Here is a 14,315-nt window from a genome sequence, read left to right on the forward strand (position 1 = left end):
CACCACCATCACCATCATCATCACCATCACCACCACCATCATCACCATCATCACCACCATCACCATCATCATCACCATCACCACCACCATCGTCACCACCACCACCATCATCACCATCATCATCACCATCATCACCACCACCACCATTACCACCATCATCACCATCACCATCATCACCACCACCACTATCATCACCATCACCATCACCATCACCACCACCATCATCACCATCATCACCACCATCACCATCATCACCATCATCATCACCACCATCACCACCACCATCATCACCATCATCATCACCACCACCACCACCACCATCTTCACCACCACCACCATCTTCACCACCACCACCACCATCATCATCATCACCCTAGTCCTTTTGCCCGTTAGCCGCCGCTCACCACCCGATGACTCTCATCCGTCCTGCCAGGCCCTCTTATTGGCCTTCAGTGGCCAAAAGGTGAACCCTGATTGGTCAATCTCCTTGCAGTTTTTCCAGGCAATGATCTCTCACAGGTGTGTCACATGATCTGTGTGCCAAACTGTTAAGCGATCATGGGCGGGGGAGTATGGGGGGGGACGTGCTCCCCAGAAACAGGTCAACAAATGTCACAATAAAAGCATGCAATAAAATTGTAAGAATAAAACAACATTATCAAAAATGATAAAACACAGCAACACATGCAAAATAATTAAACACACCAAGTTAAAACATGCCAATTACAACATGCAACATTACACCTTGTGAAACATGTTTCCTGTTTTATTTTGATAGTCCGTAGTCCTGTGTTCAGTACGTTCATTCGGCTTCCTCCCTGTCTCATTATGTCTGTATATCCCATCCCCTCGTTATCCTCTGTGTGTTTAGTCCTGTCTTCCTCTGCCTCTTGTTGTTTTCCCACATTGCTGTGTGTGTCGTCTGTGCTCTGCGGTTTCTTAGTTTTCTGTTCCAGTTCCAGTCCCAGTCCCAGTTCCTAGTTTCCAGTTCTAGGTTAGGTTTCCTTGTGTTTGGGTCTTACAGCAAAGAAATGCTTTTTGTTATTCCTTCACGTTATGAATCATGCGTTTGGGTCCTACAGCCTTGACATTTTCTGTCATGAGCTGTTTTTAAATGTAACACATCTGTTACTTTGACCCATCACTCTGCACGATATCATACGTGGTCCCTAACAAAATCCCGTATCACACAAGACAAATACAGTTCCACTCAGGTTGTTGTGACTACTGTTTATCTATCACATCTTTGTACTAATTATTAATTGAGTAATCCCTTTGCTCACTGCTGGCCTACATTCCCTCTTTTTTTCTTAGCCATCTGTCTCGTGCTTGGCTGTATGATCTTCCCGGATGGCTGGGACGCAGAGGTGATCCAGGACATGTGTGGTGAGGACACTGGAAAGTATACCTTGGGCAACTGCTCTGTTCGTTGGGCCTACATTCTGGCTATCATCGGCGTGCTGGATGCCCTCATCCTCTCCTTTCTGGCCTTCGTGCTGGGCAATCGGCAGAGGGACTTCCTGCAGGAGGAGCTGAAGGCTGAAAACAAAGGTGAGGATTGGAGAAAACAAACCAAGGCAGAAAAATTCATTGGAAATAAAGAGCATCATTATGTTATGTAGAAAATTCATGACAAAAGGTTAGTACACCATGTTTAAAATGTAAGGTTTCACATATCAGGACATAATAAAAACGAATTCAGTTCCATTCAATTCCATTTTATTTATATTTGTTGATATAGATTTAGCACCATATCACAACAATAGCAGGTAAATGCAGCCTCATATGAACAATAACAGATATTATTATCATCATTTATTTAAAAACCAAGCCAAAATCCAGACGCTGGCTGTGACAAACTGCACTGGGCTATTAGAGTTGTTTTTCAGGTTAAAGATAAGATTTTCTGGAGAAAACCTTACTGCCAAAAGTTTTCACTAACCAATCCAAATGAAGAATGGGTCATTCTCAGGAGCTCAGTGCGCAGAGGTCACCAACTTTTTGCAGAGTCCATAGCGACACATCTCCAAACTTCATGTGCCCTTCAGATTAGTGAGCAGCACTTAGAGAGCTTCATGGAATAACTTTCCGTGGCTGAGCAGCTGCATCCAAGCTTTACATTACCAAGCACGATGCAAAGTGTCAGATGCTGTGGTGTAAAGCACACTTGACTCTACAGCAGTGGAGTTGTGCCCTCTGAAGTGATGAATCACACCGTGTCTGGCAATCCAAATGAAAATCTGGATTTGGTGGTAGCCTGGAGAACAGTACTTGTCTGACTGTACTGTGCCAAGTTTGGTGAAATTTGGAGATTATGTTGTGGGGTTGTTTTTCAGGAGTTGGGCTTGGCCCCTTAGTTTCAGTCAAAGGAATTCTTAATGCTTCAGCATACCAAGACATTTTGGACAATTTCATGCTCCAAATAATCATTTCCAACGTTGGGAACATTTCCAGGATTGACAACATGACTGCACACCAGTGCACAGAGCAATGTCCATAAAGACATGGATGAATGAGCTTGGTGTCGAGGAATTTGACCAGCCTGAGTACTGACCTCCACCTAATGGGATTAATTAGAGCAGAAATCTGTGATCCAGGCCTTCTTGTAAAACATCAGCCTCTGATCTTCCAAATGTGATTTTGGAAGAACAGTAAAAAAAATCCCATAAACACTCTAGAAACCTTTTAGAAAGCTTTCCCAGAAGACTTCCATCCATCCAACCATCTTCTTCCGCTTATCCGGGGCCAGGTCGCGGAGGCAGCAGCCCAAGCAGAAAAGCCCAGACCTCCCTCTCCCCAGCCACCTCCTCCAGCTTGTCTGGGGGAACAGCAAGGCGTTTTCAGGCCAGCTGAGAGATATAATCCTGGGTCTGCCCCGGGGCCTCCTCCCAGTGGGACATGCCCAGAACACCTCACCCAGGAGGCATCCTTGTCAGATGCCCGAACCACCTCAACTGGCTCCTTTCGATGTGGAGCAGCAGCGGCTCTACTCCCCTCCTGGATGGCTGAACCTCTCACCCTATCTCTAAGGGAGAGGCCATCCCAGAAGAGCTGAAGATGTTATATCTGCAAATGGTGGGCCAAGGAATGGGATGTCACTCAAGTTCATATGCATGTGAAGGCAAGCAAGCCAATTCTTTTGGAAACATAGTGTACATTAGAGGCAGTAAATGCATTAGAGGCTTATCTTGGGAAATCTTCAACAGAGTGCTAGTGACCAGCTATCAGCACTAAAGCAATACCTGAATGAGCAATTGCTTCCTGTATAATATTTCACTCTCTGTAATCATGTGATTCTCATTTAAGCCTTGAAAATAAACTGTGCACAAGAACTGGGATAAGCTTCTGTCTGAAAGTTGGTTCTGCTTTTGCTTTTCATCAGCAGAGTACATTCAGACAACCACTTACACTGACCCACACCTGTGGAAATTTAGAGTCTCCACTGAACCTAACTTGCATCTCTTTGGAGGCCTTCATGGTAGAAACCATACAGGCACAAGGAGAACATACCTAACACAATGGAAGTTACCATAAGGTGCTTTATATTGTATAAAGCACCTTATGGTAACTTCCATTGTGTTTTGGTGCTAAATCAATGTGTGCAAATACATTTTGAGTTTAACTGAATTGAGTATTACAGTAGGAGTGTTGACAAGTCCTTCAGCAAACAGATTATCAGACTGGAGTACATTAACTGCATTGGCACTCACAGACAGTGATGGCACTTCTGATATAGTGACTTAACTATGTGACCCTTTATGTATGTATGAAGTATTTGGCTGTTGCAAGATTTTTAGAAACATAGTAATTGATCCCTTCTTATGAACCGCAAACAGTCAAGTATTATTTGAAAAGTGAATTCTGTATAAGCTCTGGCAGGCAGCGAGCTTTAAAAATCAGTCAGTGCACAAACTGAAACATTACGTCACATTTGGATATCTCATAACATAATTATTTAATACTAAATAAAGTTAGAATACCATTAAAAGCTGTCAGGTCACAGCCACTACCAGGCATGTTTTCATTCAACAACCTTCAATCAGTCAAAGTGTGACCTTTGTCCTTGTTTCTTTTCCACAGACTTCGTTGTGTCAAGGGTAAGTGCACATGTACGAGTACATCATGTCTTCAGTCTGTGGTTTCATGGTTGATGTACTGTATTTATCACATCATGAATATAACAGACACTAAACTCTCCAGATTTGGTCTGAATAATATCCTGTTATTATTTAGAATAGAAATACATGCTGCTCGGTATCCCATTTCAGTATTTTTTTTTATTGTATTGCCAGTAAAGCAATACAATAAGATTTTCAATTAGCTGAAAAGTGTAAGCAGTTGCTGATGAGCCACTACTTTTGCTACTTTTGTTACCCTTTTTGAAAACTGACGGTATCCATTTAAAATTATATCTGCAACATGATTCAGAGAGTCTCAATACTTACTATCTTGTGCACATCCATGCATTTTTCTTAATCGCTAATTTAGTCACGATCAATTTGTCAAGTAATAGTGTCTGTTTTAAATTGCCAGTTATGTCAATTTAAAATGGCACAGTAAACAATTTCTTTTCAGTCTGAGCTTCAGCTGACCTGCTGTCAGGTCAGATATTTAGCATTTGTCCTCACGAGAGCGATGGTGTTCCTTCACTTTAGAGACTCTTGTATACTCGTGTATCGACTTGAGTGAATGCAGGCTAAAATAAAAAGCACAGAGCTAGAAATGCGAAAGAATTTAGTGGGTGGTCACATGTAGAGCAAAACATCCCCGGGCACGTTTTCCCAAAGGAGCGGGACCCACTGCAAGTGGATGTGTCAAGACGTCAAGTCGGGAAAGGCCTTTCACTGAAGACTGTGCGTGATGCAGGATGTCAAGCTTCTGTGTATATTCGTCAATGTGTGTGGTCCACTTAAAAATCTCTGCACACATAAATGGGTGACAGGTGTGTCACAGGAAAGGTTCTGTGATTACAGTCACTGGAGGTAGTACTGTGAATATCTTTGAAGTCTTTTTTTGTTTTAATTTAAGCTATGAAATATACTCTAATTTCCGGTATTAGTAAAAGATATACTGAAATGTCCTTTATGAAATAAAAGCAAATGATGCACAATTTAACGAGGTGCAGCCACCATCTGACCACTCAGAGATGCAGTTCATTATGAAAATTACTGTTGCATTTTCCATCTTATGCCTCGGTTTTGCTCATTGGCGTCGGCCTATGAAACACTTATATCCTTGAGTTTTTCTTCACTTCTTTCTTTGAGATCATGACTTTTTTGTTTTTTAATAAAAGAAGTAGGATTTAAGTTCAAGGATTCAGCTGTATCCAATGGTGTTCATGCGATGTCAGGTTGATTTAATTTAAGCACCAATGTCATTGATGGGATAGCAATCTATCACTACTAGCGCTAAACAAACCAGCAGACCATCATGAATGTGAAATGTTCAAAATGCGTGCACAGTGAGATCCTTTAGTTACCATAGTGTTACATTAAAACTGCTTCCTTCCTTCCTTTAGCTCCATCTTGGTCCACCTCTGCGAATGGATGGTGTAAGACCCTGCAGTTTTGTCGAGTTAATCTCCAGCATGTTCTCCTTGCATGTGCTTTGATCAGTTATGGCTGAGAACTTGATGGCTTTCCTGTCTTGTGAGAAACTTTGCACTTAACTTTTACTTATCCTTATTTTGTAATTCTGTTTAATTAGCTTCCTTGTCAAAGAAAATGCTCAATACAATTTACAAAGTGAAAGTAATTTTTAGAGCAAATTGAATGTTAAAGGAAAGTGTTCAAAGTTTTTGGAAATATGGTCATCTTCCTGCGTCCACCTGCATCTGGACGTCAAACAGGATCTTACTGCAGTCTTTCTCAGCCATCACAGGGGCAATATATATATAGTCTATGTTTCTCATTGGTCAGCACTGGCCCACGCCAGCTATGTTTCTCATTGGTCAAGGCTGGGACCGTCCTTAGTTTTTTGGTTTACTGCTTCAAGGAGGGCTGTGGGTTGCACTTTACATACCGTAAGTATTCAGTGTATAACTGAATAATTAAAACCAAAGGCACTGATCCATTCTCTTATGCTCTTCCAGTTCAGGGTCGTGCTGGTTTGCAGCTACTGTAGGGAGAAGGGCGGGTACACCCGGGTCAGGTCGCCAATTTGTCGCAGGGCCATGTTGTTGTTAATTTTTTATTTTTTTATTATTATGATCATCATGATGATCAATTATTCATTATGATTTTATCATAAAATTAGGACAATTTTCATATCCCTCATAAATTGCTTTTTGACAAAAGGGTTCATTCCCTCTCTCTGGTGGATTTGACTCTATATGAAGAAACAGAGGTGAGTAATCTGGGAATGTGTTAACTTCCCACAGGGGAACACAGCCAGTTTTTCAGGGCCTCTGGTATAGCCATCATATCCAGGTAGTAGATGACAGATACTAATTACAAGGACACTAGTTCAAAATTTACAATTTTAAAAGCTAATAAAAAGCAAAGTTATTGGCCGATAATAATCGATGGTTTTGAGATTGAATTTCAGAAAACGTAGTCCTTTTGCTCCTTACATGTTCTATGCTTAATGATGAAAAAATCTTGTGCCTTGTCTACAGATTCCTCATGTTATGTATCTGTTCTTTACAGAACAAGTAAGATACCCTGTAGTCTGGAAAAAATAACATTAAAACATGTGAGAGTTGATTTTCAATGTCAGATGATTTGATCTTGTTTAAAAAATGGCAAACATGAGACGCATGAATGCTGGGATGAGTGGAAGACCATGAGAGGGAAAGAAAGCCTTTCTCAGTTCTGTTTAACAGAAAGAACTTAAGATATCCCAAAATTAGGAAAAGTCCATTGTTAAAGAAGTTAAAAATTATGTTAAATGTAACACATAGCTTAAATAAGTAGAAATATATGTACCTTAATATGACCACATAAGTATCTTATCAAATGTCCAACAACCATTGACCACAACGTGACCCTGGAGAGACAGCTTCTCCAAAGACAAGAGAAGTCAGCAAAAAACTGCAATAACTTCAAGATAATGTTCATCAATTTCAAATTGTGAAAACATTTAATATCTCACCATATATAGTGCATAATGTCAAGAGATTCAGCCAGTCTGGAGAAATCTCTGCAGCACTGCATTAAAACAGAATCAGGCAGGAATAGGTTTCCTCACTAGTCCAGCAGCTGGTCTCCTTGGTTACTACCTCCATGGATATTTACAGACTGTTAAGAGCGGATTCCAGCTGATTGCATTTTTTTTTTAAGTTTATTTGCACAAAATCATTTAAAAAATAATGCAAAGGTGACTGAGAGGAAGCTTGAATTCACGGTTAATAGGATCAACAATGGGAGTTCTGCAAAGGGACAAGAGTGAATCCAGAGTGAAACGAGAGGGCTCAATAGGTACTGAACTATGTCCAAGAGTGAGTGGACTACAGTCTTACGTGGCAGTGAGCATAAACACGAGGGGTATCTTAGGAGGCAGGTCGATTCCAAGAGGGAAGTGACCAGTGGCAGAGGGCTTGCAGGCAAGTGAGTATTCCAGGTGACAATTCCAGCGATTATCACTACAGGAGTGAAGACAGTACAGTCTACAATACTCTGCCCAGAGGTGGAGCCACCATTCCAACTGAAGCTTAGATTCACTGAGAAAAACAAAGAAAACAAAAGAGAACCCAGCCGTGACAGTATTGCTGCCATCTTATTCAAAATGAGCTATTTTTCATGAAATATTAGGTCTCAGTTTAATCACTTGATATGTTTTCTATGCTCTACTGTGAATCATTTGTGGGTTTGTGAGAAGTGATTTAAATCTTACACATCTCAGATTTCTTGGAGTGAGGGTTTTATTTACTAGTTAGGCTGCATTATTCATAATGGTCAACAGGGGCGCTTTTGTGTGTAAATACATTATGTTGTGCTGTCCTTTCTTTTGGAGCACTGACGTTATTGCAATGTAAATCTGAACCTATGCTTTAAAAGACTGGTGGTCCTCAGTTAAAATGGCAAAGCAGCTGTATGTTGGTGTTTGCAGTGTAATGTTCTTTTAGCTCTCCTCCTTATCACTCCAAGTGCTTTGACAGCTTTAACCATATTAGACTTACCATTGTGATGAGGCCCACCACGTCAAATATCTGATGCAGTAGGAATTTAATTCAATTCAGTTCAATTTTATTTATTATAGCACCAAATCACAGCAACAGTCGCCTCAAGGTGCTTTATATTGTAAAGTAGGCCGTACAATAATACATACACTGAAAAACCCAACAATCATATGAGCCCCTATGAGCAGCACTTTGGCGACAGTGGGAAGGAAAAACTCCCTTTTAACAGGAAGAAACCTCCAGCAGAACCAGGCTCAGAGAATTTAGTGTTTACAAACATACATGAATGTCAAGAAACATAATGTGCAAGAAAAATCCCCTCACACTGTAACTGGGTCCAGTACGTATGTATTTCTTGGAGGCGCGGCACCTAACAGATAATACAATATTCAATAACCTCCACATCTCACCCAACATCCAACCAACTTTGTGTAAAAAATCATTTTCATTCGACGGTTTTGCTTGAAGAATGAGTCATCTGGTAAGTGCTGGAGCTATTAATATCCTTCTCCACAGGCAGCCTTCATCAGCAACATTCAAACTCAACCCCCATCCCTCCCCATCCAGCCTGTTTGTGACAAACAGGAGGTTCATCCAGGGGCAGCTGTGACTGGCTAAATAATGGATGCCTCAAATCAGACTGCTGCTTGCTTAACTGAGTTTAATTAAACTTGATCTGACCTTGGTATTCACAGGCCAGTAAGTTGCTCCCATTTGTATTTGTGACATTTACAATAGTTTTCGGTTCTTTTAATCCATCAAAAGAAACATTTTTTTCATTGAGTTATCAATAAACATTAATAAAACATTAAAGACCTAAGATCTCATGGCAGAACTATGAAGGTTTATGCATTTCAAATAGACATAGCAGCTCTAAAGGATAAAATTACATTGAAAGTGTGTCAGAATGAGGCTGCAAAATCTGTAAGAAAAACTGTCACATTACAATGTTTCTGTATGTTTTTGGCCTTTTATTCACCACCTGCTGATTCATATGTCAAAGTCCTTGTGACAGTTCCCCTACTTTGACTTGCAGTCATGTGACATAAACAAAGGAAGCTCCAACAGTCATTTGAATTTTAACATCACTCATTTAAAGGTTACAACACCAAACAGAATAGGAGAGGAAAGAAGAGTGAGTCATGGCTGAATGTGTGTGGAGTCAGCAGGAAAATAATGAACGTGCAAAACTGATCTACGGGAGAATAGAATTGAAAATACTAGAAAATGTCTGAATGCCACATACCAGGCAGTAGTCACAGCCTCTAACATCCGTCTGGTTTCATATGGATCCATTTGGGTCTTGTATACAAAATAATTATTTTTCCACTTTTAAAGGGAAAATATTCAACTGCCAACAGATTTCGACACTAACAGCTATTTTTGATATGATATTATCAATTTAAATAACTTTATTAAACTACACGGTTTGGTTGACAGAAAGATCGCAGGCTGACACTTCTCTGTGGTACATCCCACTCCAAAACATTCATGCTGAAGACTGTCTGAAGTCCGGGACGAATAAACAAACAAAAAAGAACAAAAATCTTGGACTCTATTAATAATTTAATCCATCATAACAGCTCGATAGTGGTTATGGTCTTCATGAATGTCGCTGTCTGATAATAATGCCTGCTGTGTGGTTGTGCTGAGTGAAATTTGTGTATTTTATTAGTCTGAGCAGTTATATGTGTTTTACACCGGAAGCTTTAGAATACAGTCATCATCTAAATGTGCCAACTATCTACCAAAAATAACCCCACTAACTTTGAGGCTTCAAAACGCAGAGTCCAGAAGTCTGGATCCAGGAATATTTGGATTCTTTAGCATTGTGAGACAGGACAGGTTGGGCATTTCACATCATAGCTTCTCAGATACATATCCGATTTTATTCAGAAAATATAGGAGGCATTGTCTTGGTGTTCTTCACAAAATAACAAACACATGAAATTCACTGAAGGTGAGGAAGGAATTTTCTGTTTCAACAGATGTGTGCAGTCTGTGAATTGTGCATGATTTTACGGAGACATTTCCACTCTAAACTGTTGCATATGAGATAGAAATGTGTGCAAATGATGCCTAATTTTGTGCTTGACCTATAACCCCAGTGTTCAAGCACAGTCTATCCCTGCCAGTACAAAATAGTATATAGCATGCAGGACAAGAATGAGTCCTGGCACACACCCTCCTGTCTCTCATGGCATGTTTCAGTTTCCATCTCTCAGCTCAGATGCTGCTGTCCTGACACCGTCTCTGTTCTTTCTCTCTCTTTCTTAACCAGATTGAAATACAAGAAACTAAGGATCCAAGATTTTGTGTTCAGCAGTTCCACTGAGAACCAAAGATCTCTTCCTCCTCTTCCAGCTTTGTGCCTCGTTCCCCGATACTTCACCTCCTCCATCTCCTGTCCTAAGCTCTTCAGGTGAAACCCTTTTGATTTGGGTTTTGGAGGTCAAAGTTTGTTAAGCAGGACTGACACGGACTAATCTAACAAAGTCAAACTGTTTGAGAAGAAACAAAACCTGAGAGAAAGTGGGATGATCAGCTTTACCAAACTCTGGGATAAAATCATTCGCAAACACACACTCGTATTGTTCCATGGAGTTATTACAGCAAAGCTCACAGAGTTAACGATCTGTGATTATTGAATGAAGAAAAAAACCACTTTACAGCTTTAAAAGTCAAAAGAAGAAGTGCGTATGTAAAAGCACACAGGTGCTACTTATGACATAACAACAAAGAAATGAAACAACTTTTGTACAATTTAGACGAGGTGTCATTTTGAAGTCTTTTTTAGGTTCATTTTCAACTTCTCTTTGTACACGACACGGCCTGAGCCCGGGAACGTCAAAATAAACATGTTTCTATGGAAATAGGTAAATACATACTTTTAAGCATTTTGTTGCCCATACGTGAAACAACATATTCATCAGCTGTTAGCAGTATAATGTGTTTGTCCTTTACTCTGTGTGTAATAATACCAACAGATGGCCAAAACGTTCGTATTTCACAACATTACAGTTTTGGGTTTGTTCATCAAAGGGGCGATATCTGTTCTGCTTCCTCAGCTGGGTTCTGTTTGTATGTCCAAAAACAGCCCTGCATGCTGCATCTATCTCAGGCCTGAAAGACGATGCTGGGGCTCAGACTCCTCGGTCTGCTGCGCTGTCCTGCTACATGCCCAGCAGTTGAAGAGTATTGAGAGGACAAGAAAAAGAATTGCATACTGTGTAGCTAATCTTATATGGACACAGACAATTGGCTGACATGATGATTATACAAGGCATTTTCATTTTGGAAGGCACAACTGAATGAGAAGGTGGAAAGAAAGACTATCGTGATCATTATTTACTTAGATGTTTTTAAAGTTTTAAACTTGCTTTTTCCAAGTTGCTGCCGGAAATTTAGACAGATTTAATCCAACAGCTCTGTAAAGTCAGTGAATAATCAAATAGAATCTAGATTCTGATGGACGCACTAATACCCTAGTGCTGATGTTGCATGAATACAGAGAAAGTCAACACAGGTTCAGATCAGGACGATCTAATAAAAACCACAAAAAAACCTCATGGATCATTTTCTGAAAGAAAACAACTTTGGAACATTTAGGAGTCTGTTGGGGTTTAAAGTGGCCCTTGTGGAAAATCTCTTTTGGTGATTACCAATAATGCAAAAGTCTGTAAGATGCTTTAGTTAGCGCGCCCGTTTATAGTCAGGGGCTAGTTTGATCATTTATCATGAATTAAATGCTGTAAAAGGCATTTAAACTAATTACTCAGCCTATCCGGGAAAGTTTCTTTGTTTGTTTTTAATATTTTGACGTAAATTTCAGTTGTAAAGCTGATGTTCAACAAAGTCAGTTAAGAAGCTACAGCATCTCTTTTATTCAATGGAAAAAGGGTTGTGGGCTAGCCATAGCTAACCAGCTAAAGTCACTGAAGTCTGTTTATCTGTTTGCCTCATGAATTGTACATTTTACAGTATATTTTCTTTAAACTTTAAAATGGGATGTCAGAAGGCAGGCTTTGATCTTACCTCAATTTTGACCACATATCAAAGCTATTTAGTAACCATGTCTTGGATTTGTATATCAGTGTCGCTTGTAGGAGGCAAATGATGCTAGTGCTGTCAGTTTGGGCATCTTTAGAAAATACTAGGACATCATCAAGAGCATTAAATTTATAATCTATATTCAAAACGCTGGTATAGTGGCAGACACACAGAGGCATGCAATGAATGAAAGGATGCAGATTTAACCTTTGGAAGAGTTTCCTGAGCATTTTAGTGGTATGATATTGCACTCACAGTCATCTCCAGTGATAGATGTCCTTTCATTTTCTGTCAGCCTCAGGAGTCTTTTTCCTTTTTCCTGCTGAGGTGTATTAAAACACTCATCCATCGAACCGTTCTCTTCTGTTTATCCAGTTCAATCATCATATAATATCTGCAGTAATATTAGTTTGACTTTTGATCCTCATTGGTTGAATACCTGTGTGACTGGAGCAGTTAAAAACATGTGAGCACCAAAGGATCTTTAGTTTTTGTGAGATTTTCTCAGGGTTAAAGTTTCCAGTACAGATTTCTCAACTAGTTTTTGCACAAGCAAGTATATGTTTACAACACATGTATTGATACTTGTTTTGGCTGATCCCTTTAGGGGTCACCACAGCAGATCATCTGCATCCACCTCTCCCTGTGTCTGGTATCCTCTTCTGTCACACCAACCCCCTGCACTACATCCACAAACCTCCTCTGCATACATCCTAAACCATCTCAACCTTTTCTCTCCAAACCGCTCACTCAGAGATATCTTTCTGATGTACTCATTTCTCTTTCTTGTCCTTTCTGGTCAATCTGAATTTAAATCTTAACATCTAGAATTCTGCGACCACCTCCACCTCAGCCTCTTATCGTGGTGGAGTAAGGTCTCACTGGCGCCTTGTAAGCCTTCTCTTCCACTCTTGCTGCTACCCTTCTATCGCATGTCACCCCTGACACTCATTTCCACCGAGACAACCCTGCCTCACCTCTCTTTTGCCGTGTCCGTTGCTTTGGATGGTTGACCCCAGGTATTTAAACTCATCTCTGCTCCTTACATGTTAACATTTCCACCAGTTTCCCGGTAATTCACACACCATCACAGCTATGTCATCTGGACCAGCTGTCTTTCCACTCTTCATCATCTTCATAGCTGCCTTCACTTATTCCTTATTAATCCTCTGCACTTCCTGATTCAAAAACTCTCCACCATCTATCCTCCTCTCACTCTTGATTTCTTCATTCATCGGCTCCTTGGAGTATTTCTTCTGTCTTCTGTCTTGTCAACAGACTCTTCAATCATTAGCACATTTCCATTTCTGTGTTTAATCATCCTAACCCACTGCACATCTTTTCCATCTCAGTCTCTCTCTGCCTGGCCAATTGATAGATTGGCCAAGCAGATAGATTTTCTCTCTTTGCCATAAGCCTAACCTTCCAATACTTCCTCTGTCCAGAGGATGCACCAAACAGCTTGGCAGCTTCCCTCAGCACTACAGCTGTATGTTCCCAGTCAGCTTGTAATTTTTCCCTTCCACCCAGAGCACGTCTCAATTCCTTCCTGAGCCTCTGCCCTCGCTTCCTCTTGATGATTGAAGTGATCCTACAGACTACCATCTTTGCTGCCTAGTTAAATTCTCCTGTGCGACCACCGTGCAGTCTCCTACCTCTTTCAGATTGCGCCTACTACATAAGATGTAGTCCACTTGTGTGCACCGTCCTCCACTTATACACCACCCTATCTTCCTCCAATCAATTCAACAGTTGTACTAATAACAGCAAAAGTAAATTGGTATTTGCTATGATTTGTTTTCCTTGAATAATTTGTGGCATACTCAACAATGGCATTTGAGCTGCTCTGAATGAGTCATATGTCAAAGACACATCCATGCAAATAAATATATAAATAAAAAAGATTTGGTCTTCCTTCCTTCACAAGACTGTTATTTAATTGTACCTAATCAAGATGAAAGTGATTGGTTTATACTTGTTTTCTTTTTCCTCTGCCTTTGTTTGAGTGTTAGTTTGGTTATGGGATGCTCTGATGTCTCTGTGTAGTGAACAGTGTTGGTCAAGTTACTTGAAAAAAGTAATCAGTAACTAATTACTGATTACTTCCCCAAAAAGTAATCCCATTACTTTACTGATTACTTATTTT

The 14,315-nt window shown here is 40.2% G+C and overlaps 1 protein-coding gene across 3 annotated transcripts in view; it reads left to right on the forward strand.

The window, feature by feature from the left end:
- Positions 1-14,083, forward strand: part of lhfpl4a (LHFPL tetraspan subfamily member 4a) — a 29,518-nt gene extending 15,435 nt beyond the window's left edge. Inside the window, exons 2-5 of one of the 3 annotated variants that reach the window (XM_005726732.1) lie at positions 1,315-1,551; positions 4,081-4,097; positions 5,519-5,551; positions 10,401-14,083. In XM_005726732.1, the coding sequence (XP_005726789.1) occupies positions 1,315-1,551; positions 4,081-4,097; positions 5,519-5,551; positions 10,401-10,454 (341 nt within the window). In that variant the 3' untranslated portion in view covers positions 10,455-14,083. Of the gene's footprint in view, positions 1-1,314; positions 1,552-4,080; positions 4,098-5,518; positions 5,796-10,400 lie in introns of those variants that run through there. The other 2 variants (XM_013909186.1, XM_005726733.1) reach the window with 2 other exon arrangements.
- Positions 14,084-14,315: the final 232 nt, after the last annotated feature.

Source organism: Pundamilia nyererei, unplaced genomic scaffold, assembly GCF_000239375.1.
Source record: "Pundamilia nyererei isolate P.nyererei 1_Seehausen unplaced genomic scaffold, PunNye1.0 scaffold00021, whole genome shotgun sequence".
Taxonomy (NCBI): domain Eukaryota; kingdom Metazoa; phylum Chordata; class Actinopteri; order Cichliformes; family Cichlidae; genus Pundamilia; species Pundamilia nyererei.